Source organism: Ornithorhynchus anatinus, chromosome 21, assembly GCF_004115215.2.
Source record: "Ornithorhynchus anatinus isolate Pmale09 chromosome 21, mOrnAna1.pri.v4, whole genome shotgun sequence".
Taxonomy (NCBI): domain Eukaryota; kingdom Metazoa; phylum Chordata; class Mammalia; order Monotremata; family Ornithorhynchidae; genus Ornithorhynchus; species Ornithorhynchus anatinus.
Genome location: NC_041748.1, coordinates 16,650,141 through 16,676,698, shown reverse-complemented (window position 1 = coordinate 16,676,698; position 26,558 = coordinate 16,650,141). Strand labels below are relative to the sequence as shown.

General features: G+C 56.4%; 1 protein-coding gene across 1 annotated transcript; it reads right to left on the bottom strand.

The window, feature by feature from the left end:
• Positions 1-11,201: 11,201 nt before the first annotated feature.
• Positions 11,202-14,241, bottom strand: NPW (neuropeptide W). The gene is made up of 2 exons (XM_029049245.1): positions 13,626-14,241; positions 11,202-11,591 (listed from the first exon to the last, which is right to left on the bottom strand). Exons 1-2 carry the CDS (start codon positions 14,068-14,070, stop codon positions 11,500-11,502), a joined length of 537 nt encoding a protein of 178 aa, XP_028905078.1. The 5' UTR covers positions 14,071-14,241; the 3' UTR covers positions 11,202-11,499.
• Positions 14,242-26,558: the final 12,317 nt, after the last annotated feature.

Here is a 26,558-nt window from a genome sequence, read left to right as displayed (position 1 = left end):
CAGGTTGTCCCATGTGAGGCTCACAGTTAATCCCCATTTTACAGATGAGGTAATTGAGGCACAGAGAAGTGAAGTGACTTGTCCACAGACACACAGCTGACAAGTGGCAGAGTCAGGATTTGAACCCATGACCCCTGACTCCCAAGCCCGGCCTCTTCCCACTGAGCCACACTAAAGGTGGAGGAGTGAGGCCTTAAAGAGGCGAGCAGAGAAGTCCCTGTGTTCAGAGAGGATTGGTTCGGAGTTGTAATAGCAGTAATAATGACTGTGGCATTTGTTAAGCACTTACTACGCGCCAGGCACTTTACTAAGCACAGGGGCAGACGCAAGTGAATTGGGTTGAACGCAGTCCCCGTCCCAGGTGGCTCAGGGTCTCAATCTCCATCTGACAGATGAGAGCCAGAGAAGTGAAGTGACTTGCCCAAGGTCCCACAGCAGACGTGGCAGAGCGGGGATTAGAACCCATAACCTCTGACACCCAGGCAGGTGCTCTATCTGCTGAGCCATGCTGCCTCTCTAAGGCCTAGCTGGCCCACGACCCTTAGGGGAGGAGGCGATTGGGGAAGGCCTCCCGGAGGAGGTGTGATTGCGGCAGGACTGAGAAGACAGGGAGGACCGCGGTGGGATATTTTTGAGGGGCGGAGGGAGGGCGCGAGTCGGGGGCTTGGGTGGGGACGGTCTCGCTGCTGGAATTTTCATTGGTCCCCAGTGGATCACGGCCATTGGTGATCCATATTTTTAAATTATATATTATAAATTATTCATTTGTATTAATGTCTGTCTCCCCCCTCTGGACTGTCAGCTGTATTGCTGAATTGTACTCTCCCAAGCGCTTAGTACAGTGCTCTGCACCCAGTAAGTGCTCAATAAATGCAATCGAACGAAATATGATTGAATGAATAAACTCACCGTGGGCAGGGAACGTATCTACCGACGCCATGGTACTGTACTCTCCCAATCGATCAGTCAATCAATGGTTTGTATTGAGTGTTCACTATGTGCAGAGCACTGTATAAGCATTTGAGAAAGTAAAATACAGCAGAATTAGTGGACATGTTCCCTACCCATAACGAGTTTACAGCCGAGTTTACAATCTATATAATTTAAAGTTAGGTACCTAACTGCAGGGGGGTTGGGGGTGGGTCAGATATCAACAGTGCTTGGCACATAGTAAGCGCTTAGTAAATGCCGTAATTATTAAATGTCCAAAGGTCACGCATCCAAACGCAAAGACAACACAGAGGGAGAGCTAGCCGAGGAAAAGGGGGCTTAATCAGGGGCGGCCTCTTGGACGAGGTGTGACCTTGATAAGGCCTTGAAGGTGGAGAGAGGGGTGTCTGGTGTATATGGAGGAGGAGGAGGAGGGGGTTACAGGCCAGGGGGACGTGCCGAATTGTACATTCCAAGCACTTAGTACAGCGCTCTGCACACTGTAGGCACTCAGTAAATACGACTGAATGAAAGGGTTTGGTGGCGAGTTAGATGAGATCGGGGCGCAGTGAGTAAGCTGGCGCCAGAGGAGCGGAGGGTGCGGGCTGGGCTGCAGCAGGAGATGGGTGAGGTGGGGTAGGAGACGGCGAGCCGACTAAGGGCTTTAAAGCCGACGGTAAGGAGCTTCTGTCTGATACAGAGGTGGATGGGTGGCCATTGGAGGTTCCTGAGGACTGGGGAGACGTGGGCTGAACGTTTCTATTGAAAAATGATCCGGGCAGCAGAGTGAAGTAGGGACCAGAGTGGAGAGAACCAGGAGGCTGGGAGGTCAGCGAAGAGGCTGATACAATAGTCAAGGGGGGATAGGATGAGTGCTGCATTAAGGGGGTAGAAGTTTGGATGGAGAGGAAAGGGCGGATTTTAGCGATATTGTGAACGTAGAACCGACGGGATTTGGTGACAGATTGAGTATGTACCAAGCGCTCTGGATGGTGCTCTGCATGCAGAAAGAGCTCAATAAATACTATTAATAATGGGTGATGATGGTATTTGTTAAGCACTTACTAGGTGCTAAGTGCTGAACTGAGCGCTGGGGTGAAGACAAGCAAATTGGGGGGCTCACAGCCTCAGTACCCGTTTTACAGTTGAGGTAACTGAGGCGTAGTGAAGTGAACTGCCCAAGGTCACACAGCGGAAACGTGGCGGAGCTGGGATTAGAGCCCATGACCTTCTGACTCCCAGGCCCGGCCTCTATCCCCTACGCCATGCTGCTTCTCATTAATGATGATGATTGATAAAAACCCTCTCCCCCTCAACACCTCAACAGGTGGAATTTCCTCTCTCCACCTGTGGATCACTGCTATTGGTGAAACCCTGTCCCCCCATATCCAAGAGAAGGAAGAGTCCCGCTGGTGGAACGCCCCCTCCCCAAATAGATGGAATAGTCCTCTTGATGGAGCCCCCCACCCTCACCCCCACCATCACTCCTCCTATAGATGGAACAGACCTATTGGTAGCCCTCCAAATGGCCACCTGTGGACCATTGCCATGGGTAGAATGACCCCTCGAGGTTGGACAGGACCCTAGGGGATGGGAACACTCCCATCCCCAGTGGAAAGCTTCCATGGATGGAAAGAATAAACTCTCCCGGAGGGGGGCTCTCCCAAAGGGTAACCCTAACCCCCTGCCCACCCCCGCCACCCCCAGGAGGGGAACATTACCAAAGATGCCCCGAGCCTGGGTCAAAGGTCCCCGGGTGTCCTGCCCTGCGCTGGTAGCTTGGGCCCAGCTTGGCCACCGGGGCCCAGGAGGTGGGGGTGGAGAAGACCAGCGCCGTGAAAGCTCCCCAGAATCAGCCCACAGAGAAATTTGAGGGTGTCTGGAGGAATGGACAGGGATGGAGGAGTGAGGAGTGGAGGAGGGGCAGGTTCCAGTGGTCAGTTTCCTCATCTATAAAATGGAGATTCAATCATTTTTCCCACCCACCTGGACTGTGAGCCTCATGTGGAACAGAGACTGGGTCCAGCCTGATGACCTTGTATCTACTCAAGCACTAAGTACACGGCCTGGCACACAGTCAGCACTTAAGTCTAAGTTAACAGCTTAAAAAGCCTAATTCTCTAGACTGTAAGATTTCCTCTAGATTGTAAGCTCGTTGTGGGCAGGGAATGTGCCTGTTGTACTCCCCCAAGCGCTCAGAACGGTGCTCTGCCTCCAGTAAACGTTCAAGAAATACAATTGATTGATTGCTTGATTGATCTGCCTCCTACCAGGAGCCTTGCCACCCCAGGTGCAACCCCTAACCCCAATGGCCTGGAGACGCCTCCTTCCAGAGCCTCCGGTTCCCGTCCCGGGTCCCCGGGAAGGCAGCCGCCGCTTCCGAACCGAGGGATTTGGCGGCAGGAGCCACGGCGGAGGGAGGCCGGGCATTGGAAATACGGATGCTGGTGTAAAGACTGTGTCCATACGGGATGGGGGCAGACCAGGTGGTCCTGGGTGAAGCTGGATAGATGGCTGCCCCCTTTTCTCCCTCTCTGTCCCCTGCCCAGCTTCCTCCCTGCTTCCTTCCCGATCTTCCCCTCTGCCCCCTTCCTAGCCTCCCTCTCTGCCCCCTTTCCAACCTTCCCCCTGCTCCTTTCCCAACCTCATTCATTCAATCGTACCTCTTAAGGCCTTACTGTGTGCAAAGCACTATGTTAAGCGCTTGGGGGAGTAAAATACGCCAATGAACAGATACGTTCCCTTCCCGGCCTCCTTCTCTGCCCCCTTCCCAGTCTTCCCTGTGGCCTCTAGCTGGCCTCCCTCAGGGCCTCCACATCCTTCCCCGTTCCCTACTGGGAAATGCAACCTTAGCGCCACCTGCGGGCCGACCGGACACCCTTAGGGCCTCCGCTCTCACAGCTAATAAATAATAATGGCATTTTCTGAAGCGCTTACTACGTGCCAGGCACTGTACTAAGCGCTGGGGCGGATACAGGCGAATCGGGCGGGGGCTCACAATCTCCATCCCCATTTTCCAGATGAGGGAGGTGAGGCCCAGAGAAGTGAAGCGGCTTACCCAAGGTCACGCAGCAGACAAGTAGCCGAGCCGGGGTTAGAACTCATGACCTTCTGACTCCCAGGCCCGGGCTCTATCCACTACGCCGTGCTGCTTCCCAGGATGTAGACCCTCAGGATTCCAGCCCCGACTGGATCCAGCCCCTTGGGATCCATTCTTTTGGGTCACAGCTCTCCAAGATCTAGCCACCCAGGGATCAAGCCCCTTGGGATCCACCTTCTGCCCCGGGATCTAGCCCCCTGGAATAAAATCTGCTGTGGCCAGGAGTGGCCTGCCACAATGCACTGTGCACTGCCATGGCCCTCTCTAGCCTGCTGTGACCCACTGTAGCCCAATGTGGCACCCCATGACCAATGGCGGTCTGCTGTGGCCCATCGTGGCCTCCTGTGGCCAGCCAGGGCCATCTCCGGCCCTCCATGACCCATCGTGGCTCTCTGCGGCCCACCGTGGCCCCCCACAGCCACCTTACTGGGCACCCATGGCTGGAGCTGGGTCAGCCTCCAGCCCCCTCCACTTCCCCAGGCCTTCCGGCCCTGGCTCTGCCCCCCACTCGGCCCAGCCTAGTAGGAAAAGCAGAGAGGAAATTCCTTCGGGAGCTACTTCTTCCTGGCGCCGGGGCTGTCGCCGCCCCCATGACCCCGCCTCCCCTTCCTCCGGCTCCCGGGAAGTAGACAAGATGACCTGGCCCTGAGTGGGGGGAGGGGGAATGGGAGGGGAAAGGACAGGAGATCGTCCAGCCCCCACTCCCTCTGATCCACCCCACGCCACCCTCTCCCCATCACCCACTCCCTGGCATCCTCTCCCAATGCCTCCCTGGCATCTACTCCCCTGCCACCCTCTCCCTGTCACCCACTCCTCATCCAGCCCCTGCAACTGAGGGGTCGGGAAGGGTTGGAGCTGTTAGACATTAGGGTCAGGGGGCAGAATTGGAGAAGGGAGTATTTGGAGTTCCAGTAAAGGGATCCAACCCCCTGAAGATACCCAGGGACCAAGCCTATCTCTCTGCTGGGCTGAGGGCTGGGGGTGACCCAAGGTGGAGCTAGACAGCACCTCCCCATTCAAAGCCCCCCACCCAAGAGTCAGCAGAGAGAGATTACCCCCACCCAAACACACACAGACAGTGCTGACTGGTTGAAGAGCGGGTTGGGAGGGAATCAAGGAGGGCTTCTAAGAGGAGGTGCCCCCAAAGTTGTGCTGGCAGCCCAGGGAGGACAGAGATCCCCCAGGGGCAAAAAAGCAGCATGGCCGAGTGGATAGAGCCTGGGCCTGGGAGTGAGAAGGACCTGGCTTCTAACCCCAGCTCTGCCACTTGTCGGCTGTGTGACCTTGGGCAAGTCACTTCACTTTCTCTGGACCTCAGTTACCTCATCTGGAAAATGGGGATTGAGACTGCAAGCCCCGCTTGGAACAGGGATTGTGCCCAACCCAATTTGCTTGTATTCACCTTAGTTCTTAGTACAGTGCCTGACACGTAGTAAGCACTCAAATACCATAATAATATAACATTATATAACATAATCATCATTATTAACTGTGCCTTAGTTACCTCATCGAGCCTCATACGGGACTTGGACTGTGTCCAACCTAATGAGCTTGTATCTCCACGAGCGCTTAGAATAGTGCTTGACACATAGTACTCATTTAACAAATGCCATCCTTATTATCACTATTATTAACTGCAGCAAGAAGGCATTCAGATAGAATTAAGGAAGAACTTGCCAACAGAAAAGAGGGACAGGAAGACGCAACCACCGGGAGGGGAGCTGGGTGTCCGGATTCTCTGCCCTGATGCTGGCCGACCGCCACCGTGGGTTCTCCAGAGACGGGGGATGGACTTCATGACCTCTGAGTTCCGGTCCCTGAGTCTGTGGATAAAGAAGGGTCCAGGCCAAGGCCAAGTCAGAGGAATAGAGAGAGACCCTTAAGACTCTTTTTGAGTAGGTGACTCCATTCATATAGAACCCAGAGCAACCGGACCCCCGGGGGGGACCCCAAAACTCAGACCTAGCAGTTTGTACCCTAAAGCTGGTCAGGGAGGACAGGGAGGGGGCAGGGAGCGGGGGAGGTGTCCGCCCCCCGAGGGGAGAGCTGGAGGATTCTCCCTTCTCTTCTTGGACTCTGAGGGCCGTGTTTGGGATTGGCAGGAACAAGGGCTGCCTTCGTGCTCCCCAGGGCCCATAACGAGGCTCTCCAATTACCCCTCCGCCCCCCGCTAATTACCTGGCCTCTCGTCGTTGCTCTCCAGAGCCCCAGCCCGCCCGCCCCCTCTCACCACTCAGCACTGGAGAACCCTCTAAGTGCCCAGAGCGGGGCTCGATGGTCTGCCCGCTCTCATCTCCTCTCCCGTCTCCCCCTGGGGCTGCTCGCTGCTGCCAGGGCAGGGGGAGGGCACGGAGCCCCCAGTGGGACGGGGGGGGGGGACCAGGGCATGGCTCATCCTCCTCGGCACCTGCCTCCCAGCCTCCCCCTTCCACCATTTCTAACTCCAGAGGCCAAACCACCAGGCTGGCTTTTTCCTGGCTCTAGGAGGCTGCGGGCCCTGCCGGGAGATGGGGCAAGGTGGGTGTAAATTTGAGCCCCAGGGTCCTTCCGGCCCCCCGGGAGTCCCGACATGTCTTGTCCTCCGGGAAGGAAGCCAGCCACAGGAGTAGAAGCAGCATGGCCTAGTGGATAGAGCACGGGCCTGGGAGTCACGGGTTCTAATCCCTGTTCCACCACTTGTCTGCTGGTTCACCTAGGGCAAGTCACTTCTCTGGGCCTCGGTTCCCTCATCTGTAAAATGGGGATTGAGACTACGAGCCCCACCTGGGACAGGGACTCTACCCAACCCAATTTGCTTGTATCTACCCCATGGCTTAGTACAGTGCCTGGCACATAATAAGCACTTTACAAATACCATAATAATATTACTATTAGAGCAGTTGAGTCTCGCTCACTCTGGGGCCCAGCTGGGGTTAAGGGTTGGGGCGGGGGGCACAGGAAAGAAGGGAAGAGGTGAGGAGAGGGTGATCTGCGACGTGGGAGGGGGCGGTACCCTCCCTCTGGTCTCCATCCTCCGGTCAGCTGGTGCCTCTCCCCGCAGGGACCCTCCACAGCACTGGCAGCCATCACCCTCCAAGCTGGGGTGAGAGACAAGTCTGCCCCAGCGTGGGAGGGTTGGAGCAGGTGGGTGGGGGGGAGCCGCTGGAGGTGAAAGGCCCTAATCGATCTGAGAGCGGCGGGGGGTAGGCGTCGGGCGCCGACGGTGACATTTACCGGGGATATTACTTGCTGTTTGTTCAGAAATTTAATATCAAAAGGTACACAGATGGCACCGCCCTGCTTCTTCCACACCCTGGGGGAGACCGGGCAGGGCGAGGCGGTTCCGAGGGGCTCTGGGAGGCCGGAAGTTGATGCGCCAGGGTGCCAGCTCCTCTGGAGAGCTGCCTGTCCCCTCCCCACGGCCCTTTGGGGGGTAGGGGAAAGAGGGAGGCCTTGGGCTACTTACTCCTCTACACTAACCTCGTTTGGGCAGGGAACATGTCTGTTATATAATAATAATAATAATGTTGGTATTTGTTAAGCACTTACTATGTGCAGAGCACTGTTCTAAGCGCTGGGGTAGACACAGGGGAATCTGGTTGTCCCACGTGGGGCTCACAGTCTTAATCCCCATTTTATAGATGAGGTAACTGAGGCACAGAGAAGTTAAGTGACTTGCCCACAGTCACACAGCTGACAAGTGGCAGAGCCGGGATTCGAACCCATGACCTCTGACTCCAAAGCCCGTGCTCTTTCCACTGAGCCACGCTGCTTCTCCATATTGTTCATATTGTCCATATTGCTTCTCTCTATATTGTTATAGAGGATTCTCCCAAGCGCATGGTACAGTGCTCTGCACACACTAAGCGCTCAATCAATACAGTTGACTGACTGTCTGACCTGACAACTTAGAGCGTGACCCCATGTGGGCCAGGGACTGTGTCCCACCTGATTAACTTGAATCTCCCCCAGCATTTGGTACGGGACTTGGCGCAAACTAAGTACTTAATGAACTTGCTTATTATTATTATCATCATTATCATCACCATTATCATTATTATTGCTGCTGTTATTATTATTAACAAGGGGGGGTCCATCCTAAGCGCTTAGTAGAGTGTTCTGCACACAGTAAGCGCTCAATAAATACGATTGAATAAATGAATGAAAGCTTTAATGTCTCTGGTGCATTGGGGTGTGGTCTCTGGAGTCCTAATTCACAGCAGCGAATGCTGTACTGGTCCCCCACTTCCTCCTGGGGTGAGCACTGCATCCTCCCCTTGCCTTCCTGTAGTCTGGGTAGTTATGGTCTGACTGAGCGCTTACTCTGTCCTGACCACTGCGCTCAACGCTGGGGGAGGTCCAAGATAATCAGGTCGGATCAGCCCCTGTCCCACATAGCGCTGAGGGAATGAGCCGGGATCTCATCCCTCTTCGATGGAGGAGGAAACCGGGGCCTGGAGCATGGCAGTGCTTTGCCCAAGGTCACCCAGCGGGCCAGTGGCAGAGCAGGAATTAGAACCTGGTCCCAGATACTGACTCCCCTGACCGTGCTGCCTCTAAGGCTGCCAGCAGCGTAGGCACAAGAGGCAGCATGGCCTAATGGCTAGAGCTCGGGCCCGGGAGTCAGCAGGTCATGGGTTCTAATCCCGGCTCCACCACTTGTCTGCCATATGACCTTGGGCCAGCCACTTCACTTGTCTCTGCTCGGTTCCCTCATCTAGGGATAAAGACTGTGAGTCTCGTGTGGGACGGGGACTGTGTCCACCCCGATTATCTTGTATCTACCCCAGCGCCTAGAACAGTGCCTGGCACAGAGTAAGCACTTAACAAATGCCATAATTATTATTGCTATTAGGGAGGGGGAGCAGGCGGAGGGGCACAGATTTCGGGCAGGGCCCTGTGGCCAGCAGGAGTGGACGGGTCGGGACCCCAGACCAGGAAGAAGCAGGAGTGATCTTGGGTGGTGTGAATCGGCTGGACTGGGCCCAGCCTGGCAAGGGCACTGCATGAATATTGCAGCGTGCAGCTGACGGACGCCCCTGGCTGAGTTGGCACGAGGAGCGTGACACAGCTGGGTGGGACGCCGGCCAGGGAAGATCATTGCGAAGGAAGAGCTGGGCCGTGTGCCCCTCGCTCCCCGCCGCCCCAGGCTCTCATTCCAGAAACCCCGGGGAGAGCCAGTCTGGTTTCTGCCGCGGTTTCCTCTGCCATCCTCACTCCTCCACCGCCTCCACCCTCTCCACCCCAGCCACCGGGACCCCTGGCACCCCTGATAATAATAATGACGGCATTTGTTGAGTGCTTACCGTCCGTTTGCCAGGGACCGTGCTGAGCGCTGGGGTGGAGAAGAGTAAATCAGGTTGGACGCAGTCCCTGCCCCACGTGGGGCTCATGGTCACCATCCCCATTCTACAGGTGAGGGAACCGGAGCCCAGAGAAGCGAAGTGACTTGCCCAAGGTCGCACGGTAGACAAGCGGCGGAGCCGGGACTAGAACCCCCAACCTTCCGACTCCCGGGCCCGGGCTCTAACCGATATGCCGTACTGCTACCACCACTTCCACCACCAGCCTCACCACCAGCCAACCAGCACCATCTCCACCCCACCGGCAGTCATTATTCATTTAATCGTATTTAGAGAGCGCTTACTGTGTGCAGAGCACTGTATTAAGCGCTTGGGAGAGGACAATTCAGCACCAAATAGAAACCATCCCTGCCCACACCGGGCTCAAAGTCTAGAATGGGGGAGACAGCAAAACAAGGAAGCAGGCATCAGTAGCATCATTATCAATAAATAGAATTATAGATCTATACACATCATGAGTAAAAATAAATAGAGTTATAACCATAACTATGTACGACCACCTCCACCATAACTAGCACCCCCAGCTCTACCGAGTAATAAGAATTATTGTGGTATTGTGTAGAAGGAGAGAAGGGAGGTGAGGTATTCATTCAATAGTATTTATTGAGAGCTTACTATGTGCAGAGCACTGTACTAAGCACTTAGGAGGGGGCAAGGTGATGGACAGCTCTAAAGTCAGTGGTGAGGAGTTTTTGTTTGATATGGAGGTGAATGGGCAACCACGGGAGACTTTTGAGGAGGGGGGATCAGGGAACGTGTCTACCGGTTCTGTTGTATTGTATTCCCCCAACCGCTTAGTACGGTGCTCGGCACACGATAAGCGTTCGATAAATACCACTAATTGATCGAATGGGGCTCCGGCCTCAGACTTCTCCAGAGGTTTTTTTTTATGATGTTGGTATTTGTTCAGAGCTTGCTATGTGTCAGACACTGTACTAAGCGCCGTTGGTGTTTTGCCACCCTGAGGGAACAGCTTTCGAGTGGGAGGGGCTTGTCCCGTGGCTCGCAATGGGCCCGAGGAGCAGGGGATGGTACCCAAGGGTCCTGGCATGCAGTCCAGTGCTCTAGCCTGGGGGTTCTCTATGAGGGGCTGGGCAGGCTCCCCCCACCCCTATCAGCTCCCTATGCCAGTCCCCAAGGTCTGACTTCCAGCCGGGGATAGCGGTCAGCCTGGCCCACACCCCTCCTGCCTGTGCCCTGGGCTGCAAACCTCCCACATCATCCAGCTCTGCTCCTCTGGGCTCTGACCCCAACCCTCTGACTGCCAGCCCCCATTATTCCCAACCCTCTGAACGCTAGGCCCACCTCTCCATGACCCTCTGACCGCTAACCTTGAAGCTTCATGTGACCCCCCTCAACCCTCTGACCGCTAGCCCCTTTGAGTTTGGTTCTCTCTGACTCCCAAACCCTTTGAACTCTAGCCCCTTCGGGCCCCTGCTCTCCCACCTCTCTGAGGCCCTCTCCCTCTGACCTCTATCCCCTCTGAACCCCAACTTTGTTTTTAAGATATTTGTTAAGCACTTACTGTATGCCAGGCACCGTATTAAGTGCTGGGGTAAATACCAGCTAATCAGGTTGGACACAGTCCATGTCCTGCAGGAGACTTGGCCTTAATTCCCATTTTACAGAGAAGGTAACTGGGGCCCAGAGAAGTGAAGTAACTTGTTCAAGGTCACCCAGCAGACAAGTGGCGGAGCCGGCATTAGAACCCACCACCTTCTGACTCCCAGACCCGGGCTCCATCCACTACGCCACGCTGCTTCTCAAGGGAGGGGGCGGCCAGACGGACGGACGGAGGGAGGGACGTCAAGGACACAAAGCCTACAGGCCTCGTTTGAATCATGGGTGATTTAATGAGCGTGGAGTCCCGTAAACGCACAAACTCAGCACGGCCAGATACGCGCGTCGCGAGAAGCCCAGACATGACCGAAAGAGCCCCGGATGAAGGTCTTCTCTGCCCGCCGGCGGGAGGGGAGCCCCTGGGGGGGCTGTGCGGGATGAGGGAGCGGGGGCTGATCCGACTCTGGGGGGTTCCGGAGCGGAGCAAGATGGGGGGGGGGGGGGGGCGGCCTGCCGAGCCTCAATCCCCGAGGGCTGCTGGAGGAGGAGAAGTTGGAGGAAGGAGCATCACAAGAGAAGGGCTTGTCGGGAGCGGGTCCGGGGCCTCAAAGAGGACGACAGGCTTGGGGGGCACCGCCGGAGCCAGGTCTCCGCAGACTCTGCAAAGGAACATGAAAGCCCATCTCCTCCAAGAAGCCTTCCCTGACTGAGCCCTCCTCTCCTCTGCCCCCACTCCCTTCTGCGCCGCTCTGACCTGCTCCTTTATTCATCGTCCCTCCCATCCCCACAGCACATATGTAGATATCTGTAGATCTGGAATTTATTTATCTATTTATTTATATTGTCTGCCTCCCCCTCAAGATGGTGAGCTCGTTGTGGCCAGGAATGTGTCTGTTATTATATTGTACTCTCCCAAGCCCTTAGTACAGTGCTTTGCACACAGTAAGCACTCAATAAATACGACTGAATGAAGGAATGGAGGGTGGGGTCAAGGTCAGGAGTGGGAGTCGGGATCAGAGGTCAGGTTCAGGATCAGGGGGTGGGGCCTCAGAGAGGCCGAGAGGCTCTCGTAGGGAGCATTGCGGGAGCTGGGTCTCCGCAGGGTCTGCAAAGGAATAGGGGGTGGGGGGCAGGGTCAAAGGGTCGAGTCAGGGTGGGGTCAGGCGGGTGGAGAGGAGGAGCCCCCATCCCCGCCCCCAGTAGGCAGAGCCACCTCCTCCTTCAGCGAGAGTGTCCCCCCAGTCCCCAGTGGCCCTGTGGGCACCAGCTGTGACCAGTCCAGGCTCCTGAGGCGGAAGGAGCCGGAAACGGGGGAAGGAGCCGGTGGTAGGGGAGGGGGGCATTCCCTCCATCCGGTGAAATCGGGCATAGTTGCAGCCCAAACCCTGCCAATAGACCCCCTGCAGGCTGGGCAATGCCAGGTCTCCCACCTCCCAATGAGCCTTCCAGGCTGGGCTGGGGTCTCTGAGCTTGTGCCGGACACTGCCCCTCCCCCTGTCCCCCAGGAGGCCCCGGGGAATGGGGACAAGGTGTCCATCCCCAACAGTTTTTTTAATGGTATTTGTTTAGCTCCTACTTTGTGCTAGGCTCTGTACTACACGCCAGGGCAGATACTAGCTAATTGGGTTGGACCCAGTCCATGTCCCTCATGGGGCTCACAGGCTTAATCTCCATTTTGCAGATGAGGTCCCTGAGGCACATAGAAGTGAAGTGACTTGCCCAAGGTCACACAGCAGACAAGTGGTGGAGTCGGAATTAGAACCCAGGTCCTTCTGATTCTCAGGCCCGGGCTCACTCCACTGTCGACCTGGAACCCGGCTGGGGACTGAGGGGAGACTTTGGGGACGGGTTGGGGGGGGGCTTAATGATCCGGTAGTCCAACCCCGACCCCACTGCTGCTCAGTCTCCATCTCTTTCTGTCTTTGTCTCTCCATTTGTCTCTTTCTCTCTCTTTCTGCCTCTAGCTCTCCGTCTCCGTCTCTCTCTTTCTGTGGGTCTCTGTCTCTAATTACCTGCCTCTACCTCCTCGTCTGTCCATCTCTGTTTTTCCCTGTCCCTCGTCTGTTTGTTCTTCCAAATGCTTAGTCCACGCGGTAAGTGCTCAATAAATAGAATCGAAGGAATGAGTGAATGTCTGTGGGTCTTTGTTTTTCTGTCCCTCATCTGTTTGATGTCAGTCTGTCTTTCTCTGCCTATTTCTGCCTCTGTAAGTCTCTGTCTCTGCCTGCCTGTCACTATCTCTGTTTCATTCATCTGTCTCTGTCCCGGTCCTTCTCTGCTAGTTTTCCTCCTCTCCCCGCACTAGAGAAGCACCGTGGCTTTGTGGAAAGAGCCGGGGCTTGGGAGTCAGAGGACGTGGGTTCTAATCCTGACTCCTCCAACTTGTCTGCCGTGTGACCTTGGGCCAGCCACTTCACTTCTCTGGGGTTCGGTTACCTCACCTGGAAAATGGGGGTGAAGATTGTGAGCCCCACGCGGGACAACCTGATGACCTAGTATCTACCCCAGGACTCAGACCAGTGCTTGGCACATCGTAAGCGCTTAACCAACACCATCATTACTAGAGCGGCAGCTGAGAGGGGAACAAGGAAGGGGAGCCTAGCCTCCACCCCTGCAGACCCTCCTGCCCCAGACCGCTCCCCACCCAAGTCGGGATCCCACCCGGTCCCCCGCTCGGGCCTTCAGCGCTGTACCTGGCTGTCCGGCCCGCAGGGCCCTCGGGCCCGGGTCCCCGTTCTGGCGTCCCGATGTCCCCCAGCTTGGTCCGCAGGCTCCGTCCCCGGGGGGGCTCAGTGTCCGGCGTCTCCGCGGCCCGGTCCGGGCCCAGGGGTCCCCGGCCCCTCCCCAGGTGTCCTGGAGCGGGGCCCCCAGGGCCCTGCGCCAGAGGTAGGGCGAGCGGCGGATGCCCATGAGCAGGCCAGAGGCGCGGCCCACGGTGTGGTAGCGAGGGCTGGCCACGTGCTTGTACCAGGCGGCCGCCTGGCCGGACAGGACCAGCAGGACCAGCAGGACCAGCAGCAGAGGAGGAGGAGGAGGGGGAGGAGGAGAAGGAGAAGGGGAAGATGAAGGAGGAGGAGGGGGCGGCCAAACCCAGGCCCCAGACCCGGCCCAGCCCCCGACTCCCGCTCGGCGCGCCATGGACACCCCAGTGGACACCCCCCGAGTGGACGGGCGGAGAGGGACGAATGGGGATGCTGGGGTGGGCGAAAGGGTCCTGCTCTCCGCGGGGTCCGGCTCGGGGTCAGGGGTCAGAGGTCAACCCGCCGCCTCCTCCTCCTCCTCCTCGCCTCTCAAATGGGTGCGCTCCGGGCGGCGGGATGGAGCCGCTCTAGGGGGGCGCAGCCGGGCTCCCCGTTTTAACGGCTCCAGCAGGGGCGGGGTCCGGTCCAGTCCCGCCCCCAGCGAGCCCGGCCCGCCCACCCCCGGCCCCTCTCAGTGCCGGGGACCCCCTCCCCCTGGCCCCGGAGCCCCGAGGACACAGGAGCGCGCAGAGGGGGAGAGGGAAGGGGGAGAGGTCGGGAAAGGGGACGCAGGGGAAATAGGGGAGGGGGAACAGGACGGGAGGACGTGTGGGGAGTGTGGACAGAGAGAAGGGTGCTCAAATCCATCCATCAGTGATCATCATCATCATAATGATATTTGTTAAGCGCTTACCCTGTGCCAAGCTCTGTTCTAAGCGCCGGGGGAGGTACATTAATAATCATCATAATGATGGTATTTGTTTAGCACTTACCATGTGCCAAGCACTGTTCTAAGCACCGGGGGAGGTACGATAATAATTATCATAATGATGGTATCTGTTGAGCGCTTACTATGTGCCAGCGCTGGGGGAGATAAGAGGTCATCAGGTTGTCCCACGTGGGGCTCAGTCTTCATCCCCATTTTACAGATGAGGCAACTGAGGGCCAGAGAAGTGAAGTGACTTGCCTCAACGCACAGAGCCGACAGGTGGCGGAGCCGGGATTAGAACCCACGACCTCCGGGCTCCCAAGCCAGTGATCGTTAGTGGGCACTGACTCTGCGCAGAGTGCCGTAATGATGATAATAAGCATGGCACTTGTTAAGCGCTTACTGCGTGCCAAGCACTAGTCTAAGTGCCAGGGTAGGTAGGAGGTCATCAGGTTGGACACAGTCCCTGTCCCACATAAGGCTCACGGTACTAATCCCCATTTGACAGGTGAGGGAACTGAGGCACAGAGGAAGGGAAGTGACTTGCCTAAAGTCGCGCAGCAGACACGTGGAGGAGTTGGGATTCGAACCCATGTCCTCGGACTCCCAGGCCCGGGATCTTTCCGGTACTTTCATGGCAGCAGAATTGGCAGTTTCCCGCCCACTATGAGTTTACTGAGAAGTAGGGGATGGGGGGAAAGGGAGAAGGGGATGAGGGGAGGGAAGAGAGGAGGGGGAGAGGGAAAGGAGCAGGAGCTCTCAGGGTTCCACCACGCTCAGCCTGGGCTCCATCTCTCACCAATTAACGCTCCTTTTTGAGCGTTTTTAGGGAATTTGTTAAGCACTTGTCTGCTCTGTGACCCTGGGCAAGTCACTTCACTTTTCTGGGCCTCAGTTCCCTGATCTGTAAAATGGGGATGAAGACCGTGAGCCCCACATTGGACAGGGACTCTGTCCAACCTGATTAACTTATATATTAATATATTAATGATGGCATTTGTTAAGCACTGGCTATGTGCGAAGCACTGTTCTAAGCGTGGTGGTGGTGGTAGGGGGGGAATACAAGGTGATCATGTTGTCCCACGTGGGGCTCACAGTCTTCATCCCCATTTTACAGATGAACGAACTGAGGTACAGAGAAATGAAGTGACTCACCCAAAGTCACCCAGCTGACAGGTGGCAGAGCCAGGATTAGAACCCACGACCTCTGACTCCCAAGCCCGGGCTCTTACCACTGGGCCACGCTGCTTCTCTCTACCCCAGCACTTAGAACTTCATTCATTCATTCAATCAATAGTACTGATTAAGCGCTTACTGTGTTCAGAGCTCCGAACTAAGCGTTTGGGAGAGTAATAGAACAATAGGCAGGCACATTCCCTGCCGACGACGAGCTTACAGTGCTTGGCACATAGTAAGCGCTAAACAAATACCACAATTATAACTGTCATTTCACTTCTCTTGTGGCTCAATTTTCCCTTCTGCAACATGGGGATTCAATATCTGCCTCTCTTCCTCTTAGACTGTGAGCCCCATATGGGACAGGGTCAGTGCCAGATCCCATTAGCTTGGATCGAGCCAGCGTTTAGTACAATACGTGGCACATACTAAGCGCTACACAGATAGCACCGAAATTAAGAATGAGGCCCAGAGAGGGAAAGTGAGTCTTCCCCGGTTACCCAGCAGTTCAGGAAGGAGGTCACGCTCTGGGCTGGTTTGCCTCCCCTCAAACCTTTAATAATAACTGGGGTGTCTGTTAAGCCCTCACTGTGTGCCAGGCACTGTACTAACCTCTGGGATGGATACAAGCTCTGCAGATAGTAGGCCCTCAATAAATACGATCGAATGAATGAAATGGACGCGTCTTTCAGTTTGGGGGAGGGGGAGTATCGGGGGGATCCCATTCCTGCGGGGTCCGGGAGGGACGAGACGATGGAGAAGGGGCGGTGGGCCCAGAGACCCCCGGTGTCCCCTCCCAGAGGCTCCATCATCCCCAGAGACCCCAGGGCCCCCCCAGAGACCCCCAGCGACCCACCCCCACCCCCTCCCCGACCCCCCCGGGGCAGCCTCAGGAGCTGGAGGCGGGATCCAGGTGCGGCCTAACGAAACCCGCAGGATCTGAGGGAGAGGAAGGAGAGAACCCAGGCGGGGAGGGAGAGCGACTGAGGCCTCCCCAAGGGCAGGCGCGGGTTGCTAACTGGCCGGGGCGAGATGGACAGTTGGACCCAGGCGTCCCACGAAGCCCTCCCCCTGAGAAATCCGGCCTGGCCCTGACTCCTCGGGTGACACTGGGCGACGGATGCAAGCGGGGGTGGGGTCCGCCCTTCTTCAGCTCTGACTGCAGGAACCCCCCCCCAACACATACACACACACACACACAGATGCACATATACACCCCCTTTGAGCCCCCCCGGCACCATCCCCTTCCCCCCACCCAGCCTTAGTGTTCATTGACTCACCACCAGCAGCTGCAGAGTAGAGCATCCATCCAGGACTGGATGGAAAAAGCCGTCCGCGACCTTCCCCCTCCCACCGAGCCCCTGGGGAGGGGAGAGGGACTCGTCCCGGGGGGTCGGGGGGGGGGCTTCTACTGGGGAGGGAGGAAAGAAGGGTCGGCCCCTCCAAAGACCTCCAGAGCACCTATCCGGGTTTCTGTTTTGCTTCTATGGTATTCGTGAAGCGCTTATTATGTGCCGGGCACTGTACTAAGCGCCGGGGTAGATCCAAGCTAATCAGGTGGGATGTAGTCCCTGTCCCATACGGGGCTCACAGTCTTCATGCCCATTTTACAGATGAGGGCCCTGAGGCACGGAAAAGTGAAGTGACTTGCCCAAGGTCACAGCAGACAGGAAGGGGTGCCAGGATTAGAATCCAGGTCCTTCTGACTTCCAGGGCTGGGGCTCTGTCCTCTAGACTAGGATTTACACCTTGAGCCGAACGCTGAGGAGAAGGGGGTGCCTACAAGGGGGGAAAAAGAGGGAGGGAAGGAGAGATGGAGGGAAGAGGAAGAGGAGAGAAGAAGGAAAAGGGAGGGAGAGGGGTCTGGCCAAAACGACCCTTTCCTCTGGAGATCTCAAAGCACCTTTCCCAGTTACACCTCGATCCACCCAGTGCGTGGGGAGGGGGTGTCCACGGAGGGAGGGGGGTGGAGGAGGGAGGGAAAGATGGAGGGAAGAGGAGGAGGAGAGAGGAAGGAAGGGAGGGAAGGAGGGCTGCTCTAAATGCCCCTTCATCTGAAGGTCTCTGAGCACCTTTCCAGGTTACACCTCCATCTGACCCTGTGAGAGATTGGCGGGGGGTGCAGAGAACATTCGTGCCGTTTCACAGGTCAAGATACCGAGACCCAGAGAGGTACAGCGACTTGCCCAAGGTCACACAATAGTAGTCACATTAGCGATAGTATTATTTAGGAGTTTACTATGGCCCGGATCTCCCACCTCCCTCCGCTCCTCTCAGCGCCCCTTTCTTCAAGCCAAACACTCAGGAGACCCAGGGTCGGGGGTCGGGGGGTGGGGGGACCGTGAACCCCACTTGGAATAGGGACTGTGTCCAACTTGATTAGCTTGGATCTACCCGAGGAAGCACCTAGTAAGTGCTCATTGTTGTGGTTGCCAATGGTGTCGGTTAAACTCTATGTGCCAGGAACTGTTCTAAGCACTGGGGTAGATACAAGGTAATCGGTTTGGACCGGGTCCCTGCCCCGCATGGGGCTCACAGTCTTTATCCCTATTTTACAGATGAGGGAACTGAGACCCAAAGAAGGGAAGTGACTCGACCAAGGTCACACAGCAGACACGTGGCAGAGCCGGGATTAGAAGCCATCTCCTCTGCCTCCCAGGCTCCGGGCCTTCCCGCTAGGCCGGGCTGCTGCTCGCTGCTTCTTTTCTGTCCTGTGACCCGAGGTCAGCTGGAAAATTCAGCCGCAGGTGATGCCGCGGTGCCCTCTCTGGCGTTCCCCCCTACTCCCCTAACCCGAGCCCAGTTCGCCCACCTCCACTGCTGTTCGGGGAGCGCTGTCGGAGGGATGCATGCGGTCCTGGAGCCGGGCCAGCCGGGCCCCTTCGTCATCCGCCCCGGCCCGAGAGGCCTAAGGGGTGGCAGGATGAGTGAGCGAGTGCGTGAACGAATGTGGGCAAGCATGCGGGCAGAGCTGCGCGGGGAGCCCCCACGCACCCGCGCCCAACTGGCTCCCATGAGGCCCGTTTGCCCTGGTGCTAAGAGCCGGGATGATGCTCACGGGGGGCGGGGGACTCCAGGGGCACGCCAGGCTCCTTCCACGTGGCATCTCTTGCCCCGGAGAGCAGGGATGCCCTGGGGGACCCATTCCCACCGCCCCCTCTCTGCCCCACCCTGGGGCTTCTGGACCCTCGGACCCCCAGACCCAGCCCTGGCTGCCCCTTATGGCGAGGTTGAAGCCAGCCCAGGTGTCCGACGGGACCCTCGGGGAAGGAGCCGCCAAGGCAATGGGGACTGTCCCCTGGCAAGGCTGTGGACCGGTGATTATTATTATTAATTGTATTTATTGAGCCCTGTGTGCAAAGCACTGTACTAAGCACTGGGGAGAGTACCACAGAATATCAGACACATTCCGGACTCACGGTCTAGAGGGGATCCCGGGAGGATCATGCGGGGATCAAGGATGCAGGGGAGGAGAGGCCCTTGGGGTCCCCTGTTCTGTCACAGCAACGGTGGGTAGGGACGGGGGTCCGGCGACGGGCTGGGGTGCAAGCGATGGGGGGCACCACCCACGACCCGCTGCCTGGAAGAGCCCGGACACCGCGCAGGCCCACACCGCGCAGGCAACTCTTTCTGGGTCCCTGAGGGTCAGAAACACCCAAGACATCCAAGCCCAAATCCCACCTACTCTCCCATAGGGCCCTCACCTTGGCGTCGAGGGAGGCGGCACCAGAACTGGGACTCTCCAGGTCGCATATTTTCCCTAGTGCCAGTCCTCAGTTGAGGACATGGGGAAGGTGAACTGAGTGGAGCAAGAGGGATGCGGGTTAGAATCGAGGAAGGTCTTCCTCAAAGGGAGCTCAATGAGAAGCCAGCTCAATCCATCCTCCTGCTTCCGCCCAAAGAGCGCGGCAAAGCAAACTCATCTACGACAGGCTGGGATGTCCCCCGCGGATGCGGTCCTCAGAACCATCTGGTTCTCCCGGCCCGGTCTCTTCCTCCGGGAAGTCCCTCCACATATCTACCCTGAATCCCTCTAGTCTTGGGAGAGAACACCCGCCCAAGAGTAGGGCAGCCTAGGTCCGTTCTCTGACAGGGCTAAGAGTCAGAAGACTTGCTGCTGTGTGAAATCAGGCCAGGCGTTTAAGCAGCATGGTGTAGCGGATGGAGCGACGGCCTGGGAGTTAGAGGGTCACGGGTTCCAATCCCACCGCTGCCACTTGTCTGTGTGTGACCTTGGGCAAGTCACTTTGCTTCTCTGTGCCTTCATTACCTCATTTACAAAATGGGGATTGAGACTGTGAGCCCCTCGTGGGACGGGGCCTGGGTCCAACCGACTTGCTCGTATACACCCCGGCGCTTAGTACAGTTCTGCCACATAGTCAGCGCTTAACAAGTACCGTAAATATTATTTAACCTCTCTAGAGCTCAGTTTCCTCATCTGTAAAATGGGGATAACAGCACCAGACTCTCCCCATCTCCCAGGGATCTTGCGAGGAGAAAATGAGAACCCCCATGGGAAAGCGCTGTATCAAAACTGAGACACGGCATGGCCTAGCGGACAGAGCCCGGGCCTGGGAGTCAGAAGGACCTGGGTTCTAAACCAGACTCCGCTCCTTGTCTGCTGTGTGACCTTGGGCAGAGTCTGTGCCTCAGCTCCCTCATCTGTAAAATGGGGATAAAGACTCTGAACCCCAGGCGGGGCATGGACTGTGACCAACCTAATTAGATCGCATCTACCCCAGCTCTTAGTACAGCGCCTGTCACTTGGTAAGCATTTAACAAAGAGCATTAAAAAAAAAAATCAGGTCTTGCTTTAGTCCCAGGCTGAGCCACAAAGCCCCAAATATCAGAGGATTTCTCCACGGCACGTCACTGGCTGGGCCCAGGCAAGCGGACGATTCACCGGGCAGCCCAAAGCCCCTTAATATTGATGAACCTCCCCGAGGTCCCGGCAGCCAGAGAGAGCGGAGGGGAGGTGAGTCAAGCCGGGGAGGGGGCGGCCCACGGGGGCCCCGGCTAGTCCTCGCCTGGTCCCTCGCTTCCCGGCGGCCGCGGTCCCGGCGGTGACTCAGAACGAAAGCTCCGATCCCTTCACGAGGCAATTATGCTGAAGAGCTGGCCGCAGAGAACTTTAAATAGAGGCCGCTGGTGACTTCATTTGCCTCCCCGCTCCAGATGCTGGCTGATTTGGTGACGTCCTCCCGGTCCCTGGCCCCGGGAGACCACGGGGCCTGGAGGAGAGTGGCCGGGACTGCCAGCCGGGGGGAATTCAGGGGTTCGGCCTAGCTCGGGTCAAGTGGTCTACCTTCTCTGTCTGGTCAGTTACCCCCTCTAGACTAACTCTGCCTGTCGCGAGCAGGGAATGTGCCTGTTTATTGTTCTACTGTTAATTCATTCAATCGTAATGATTGAGCGCTTACTATGTGCAGAGCACTGGACTGAGCGCTTGGAATGGACAATTCGGCAACAGATAGAGACCATCCCTGCCCCACGACAGGCTCAGAGTCTAAACGGGCGAGACAGACAGCAGAGCAAAACAGAACAAAACAAAACAAGACAGCATCGTCAAGATAAGTAGAATCAAGGGAATGTACACCTCATTAAGAAAATAAATAGGGTAATAAATAATATATACAAATGAGCACAGTGCGGAGAGGAAGGGGGAGAAGCAGAGGGAAGGCGGGGGCTCGGTCTGGGCAGGCCTCCTGGAGGAGGTGAGCTCTCAGTAGGGCTTTGAAGAGGGGAAGAGTGTTAGTTTGGTGAGTTACTGTTCTCTCCCAAGCGCTCAGTACAGTGTCCTGCACACAGTAAACACTCCATGAATGAATGGTACAGTGCTCGGCACATAATAAGGGCTTAACAAATGCCATCATTATTATTATTGGGCGCTTACCGTGTGCAGAGCACTGCACCGAGCACTTGGTAGAGGACAATACAATAATAAACAGACACATTCCCTGCCCACAATGAGCTTACATCTAGAGGGGGAGAAAGACGTTCGTAGAAATAAATAAATGAGAGATCTGGAGCTAAATGGTGTGGGGCTGGGATGGGGCGGGGGGATGAATAAAGGGAACGTGTCAGGGTGACGCAGAAGGAAGTAGGAGAAGTGGAAACTCCTTTTTTAGTCAGAAAAAGCCTTAGTTTTTCCCTGGGCCTTGGTTTCCTCATCTGTAAAATAAAATTCCCTGCCTCTCCCAGCTTTGTAGACTGTAAACCCCATGGGGGAAAGGGACCTTGTCTGATCAGACAGTCAGTCGTGCTTATTGAGCGCTTACTCTGTGCAGAGCACTCTACTAAGCGGCTGGGAGAGTACAGCGTAACAACATCGGTACACCCGTTCCCTGCCCATACCAAGCTTACAGTCTGGAGGAGGATTCAGTGAGTGCCTGGCACATAGTAAGCCCACAACAAGAACCATAATTATTATTCAAATGGGGATGAAGACTGTGAGTCCCATGGGGGACAGGGAGTGGATCCAACCTGACTAGCTGGTATCTACCCCAGCGCTTAGAACAGTGCCTGGCACAGAGTAAGAATCCTGGCTCTGCCAGATGTCTGCTGTGTGATCTTGGACCAGTCACTTCACTTCTCTGTGCCTCGGTGACCTCATCTGTGATTGAGACCGGGAGCCCCACGTGGGACAGGGAACTGTGTCCAATGCTATTTGCTTGCACCCACCCACCGCTCAGTTTAGTGCCCGGCACATAGTAAGCATTAAACAAATACCGTAACAAATACGTTATTAAAAAACAAAAAGGAAGGGGTGGCCCCGCTGCGGTGCGATGGACAGTGTCCGGAGTCGGAGGGGTGTCCTGAGATGATGGGGGAGGGGGCCGGCACCGCCCACCGGCGACAGCAGTGTCCGGGACCCCAAAATAGACCTGCAGGAAAGGCGGGAGCAGGAGCAGCTGGGCAACGTCAGAGATGTCTGGAATCCATCCCCACTCCCTCCCACCTCTTCCCTCGACCCCCCCCAAAATCCTAAGGTGAAAAAGTCCTCGGGTCAGAGCGGCCGGGGTCATCTGGGGAGGGGGCTGCGGGCCTGGGTCTACCCCAGAGCAAGGAGGAGGAGGCTGGGAGGTGGGGGCAGATGGGAAGCAGACCCCCAACTATCCCCCCTGCCCTCCATCCTGCTCCCTAAGGGGTCTGGGTTTGGACCCCCCCGGAGGCCCGTGGTCCCGGGGGCGTCTCCCCCAAGTCCAGGCCTTTCTCACGGTGGGTAGGGATGGTTGCCAGTGGGGCATCACTCATTAAGACTTTGAGCTCCACGTGGGACCACCTGATGACCCTGTAACTGCCCCAGCGCTTAGAATAGCGCTTGGCACGTAGTAAGCGCTTAGCAGATACCGCTTGGGAGGGTCTGGGGAGGAAAGGCAGGGGGCTTCCTGGGAGTAGGTGCCAGAATGGGAATTCCTTCCTTCCCAATGGGGGGGGGGGGGGAGGGAAGGAATCCAAGAGGAAAAGCAGGTGGAAGCTCAAAGGCTGAGAGGGAGGCTGAGCGGGGGAGGCCGGGAATGGGGAAAGAGGGGGGCTGGGTGGGCATAATAATAACTAATAATAATTCTGTTAAGCGCTTACTATGTGCCAGGCACTGTACTAAGGCTGGGATGGATTCAAGCAAATTGGGTTGGACACAGTCCCTGTCCCATGGGGGGCTCCCAGTGTCCATCCCCATTTTATAGATGAGGTCAATGAGGCCCAGAGAAGTGAAACGACTCGCCCACGGTCACCCAGCAGGCGAGTGGCGGAGCTGGGATTAGAACTCAAGACCTTCTGACTCCCAGGCCCGGGCTCTAGCCACTATGCCATGTTGGGGGGGAGGGCAAGGAGGGCGAGGGGGGGGAGAGGGGAAGAAGGAAGGGGAGGAGGGGGAGAAGGGGAGGCTGGAGGGGAGGAAGGAAGGCCGAGGGGGAGGAAGGGGAGATGGAAGAGGAGGGGGAGGAGGAGGAAGAGGAGCAGGGGAGGGGGAGGGGAAGAGTTGGGGGGGGAAGGTGGGGGGAGGCTGTTCTGGTCCCCCCACCCCCTCCCCCTCCCCCCAGTCCAGCCCTCCGCTGTCCTCTCACAGAGAAGTGACACTTAGGCGAGGCCATTAAGCCAGAGCCCAAGCTCATTTCGTGCTAATTGCTCTCCAAAATGGTCATTGCGCTATTTGGATCTGAAAACATCTTCAACAGCATCATTAATTGGGGAGGGGGGAAAGTGGAAAGTGGGGAAGGGCATAATTGCGGGTCCTCCCCGCCCCCCGCCCCCCCCCCCCCCCCAGCCTCACGTCCTCCACCCGGGGCCCGCTGAAAACAGACTTTCCAACAGCCAGGACGCGGTCTGCCCACCCGCCAACGCGGCCCTTTAATCATCTCCAAACGGTGGATCGAGGGGTCCCCTCTAATGCAGGAGTTTTTGTTTAGTTTTTTCCCGGTCAGACCTTTGCCTTCTTTCTCTTCCAGGTTTTAGGGCTAGGTGAAGGAGGGGGGGACGACAAGGGAGGTAAGGTTGCTGGGCCTGCTGTGAGGCTTTGAGCAGATTCCTTAACCTTTCTGGGCTCCGGCAGAGTGGGTGCCGTCTGGCTTTCCCAACTGGGTGAAAAATACCAAATATATCATCCATCAACAGGTAGCTGGGCGAAGCCGGGGGTGGGGGCGAGACGACTGGACAGGGGCAATCGGATGAGCAACACACCCCGTTCCTCCTGACTCCCATTCGACCCCTCCCCTTGACCCCCAAAATCCAGGAAACCCCCCTCCTTTTTTTTTAGCGGTATTTGTTAAGCGCTTGTTAGGATCTATAAAACACAGTCCTGGGAGACAGAAGGTCGTGGGTTCTAATTCCGGCTCCACCACTTCTCTGCTTTGGGCTTCATTTCCCTCATCTGGAAAACGGGGACTGAGACTGTGAGCCCCACATGGGACAGGGACTGTCCCCAACTTGATCTACTTGTCTCCCCAACCAGTGCTCATTGCCTGGCACACGGTAAGCACTTAAAAACACCACTATTATCATTATTACTAGGCACTGTACTAAGCAATGGTATCTAGACAAGATAATCAGGGGACACAGCCCGTCTCACATGGGGTTCACAGAATAATAATAATAATGGTACTTGTTATGCGCTTACTATATGCCAAGCTCTCTTCTAAGCATTGGGATAGATTCAATCGTATTTATTGAGCGCTTACTGTGTGCAGAACACTGTACTAAGCACTTGGAATGTACAATTGGGCACCAGAGACAATCCCCGCCCAACAATGGGCCCACAGTCTAAACGGGAAAGAAAGACAGCAAACAAAACAAGCTAATTAGATACAAGCTAATCAGGTTGGACACAGTCCCCGTCCCACGTGGGGCTCACATTCTCCATCCCCATTTTGCATTTGAGGTAACCGAGGCGCAGAGAAATCAAGTGACTAGCCTAAGGTCACACCGCAAACAAGTGGCAGAAGCTGGATTAGAACCCAGCTCCTTCTGACTCCCTGGCCCGGGCCCTATCCACTGCAGTATGCTGCTTCCTTAGCTTGAATTCCTAAATCCGGTGCTACGAGCATGGGGAATTCCGAAAACACCTCCGAAGCTTCCTGGAGGGCACACCCAGCTAGTGAACTGGAACTGGATTTGACTCCACATGGCAAGATTGGAGAGGCTCTGGAGCGGGAGGGTGAGAGCTCATTAAGTGCCAAACAAATACCATAAGAATAATTATTATTATTCCATTGTACTCTCCCAATCGCTTACTACAGTGTTCTGCACATAGTAAGCGCTCAATAAATACAACTAAGATACGCCGTCTAGCCTGTAAGCTCGTCGTGGGCAGGGAATGTGTCTGTTCAATTTTACTCTCCCCATGTTTAGTACGGTGTCCGCAGACAGTGAGCGCTCAATAAATACTAGTGATGGGTGGGGGGCTGGGCTTTGGCAGCGGAGAGAGGGTTGGCTTCGATTGTTTCATTCATTCAATAGTATCTGAGCGCTTACTACGTGCAGACCACTGGACTAAGCGCTTGGAATAGACAATTCGGCAACAGATAGAGACCATCCCTGCCCAATGACGGGTTCACAGTCTAATTGGGGGAGACAGACGGACAAAAGCAAGACAACTTCATCATCATAATTTGTCATCCGTCACCACTCGGCGGGGCTTCGGGGCTCCCTGGTGGGCGGAGGGGCCGGAGAGGCCGAAGAGGACGACTCCGGTGGAGAGGCCTCATCTCGGAAAGCCTCTGGAGAGCCCTCCGGGAGCCCTCAAAGAGCCCTCGAGTGGGAAAACCTAATAGCCGCCGCCGCCACACAATCCGGCGAGGATGCCCCCACCCCGTTAGCCCAGGAGGGTCTCCGAGCAGGCGGGAAGAAATCCGATCCGGGTGCGATTCATCCATCCAATTATTCGAGCGCATTTACTGAGCTCTTACTGTGTGCAGAGCGCTGGACCAAGAGCTCGGGAGAGTCCCGAGCAACGATAAACGGACACACGGCCCGGCCCGCAACGAGCATAGAGCCTGGAGGGGGACGGACAATGCAGCTAAACAAATAAAGAAATGACAGATAGATATGTGAGCGCTGTGGGGCTGGGGAGGGAAGGAATAAAGGGAGCTGATCATTCGATTGGATTTACTGGGGTGAGGGGGATCAAGGGATGGGCGACAGGGATTCCAGGTGGGGTTCAGGGGTGTGGGGGGTCTGGGCTTTCCCTAGTGTATATACACTGTCCCATGTACGTGTCCATTATGCCCTAGGGCCTGTGCAGACCAATGGGACTTTGCACCGGGGTGGGAGTGTGCACACTGGGG

Bases quoted from the DNA above. Each gene is read 5' to 3' on its own strand.
- NPW (XM_029049245.1), bottom strand. From the start codon at position 14,070: ATGGCGCGCCGAGCGGGAGTCGGGGGCTGGGCCGGGTCTGGGGCCTGG. The intron at 11,592-13,625 runs GTACAGCGCTGA...GTTCCTTTGCAG, and splicing joins CCTGCGGGCCGGACAGCCAG to AGTCTGCGGAGACCTGGCTC.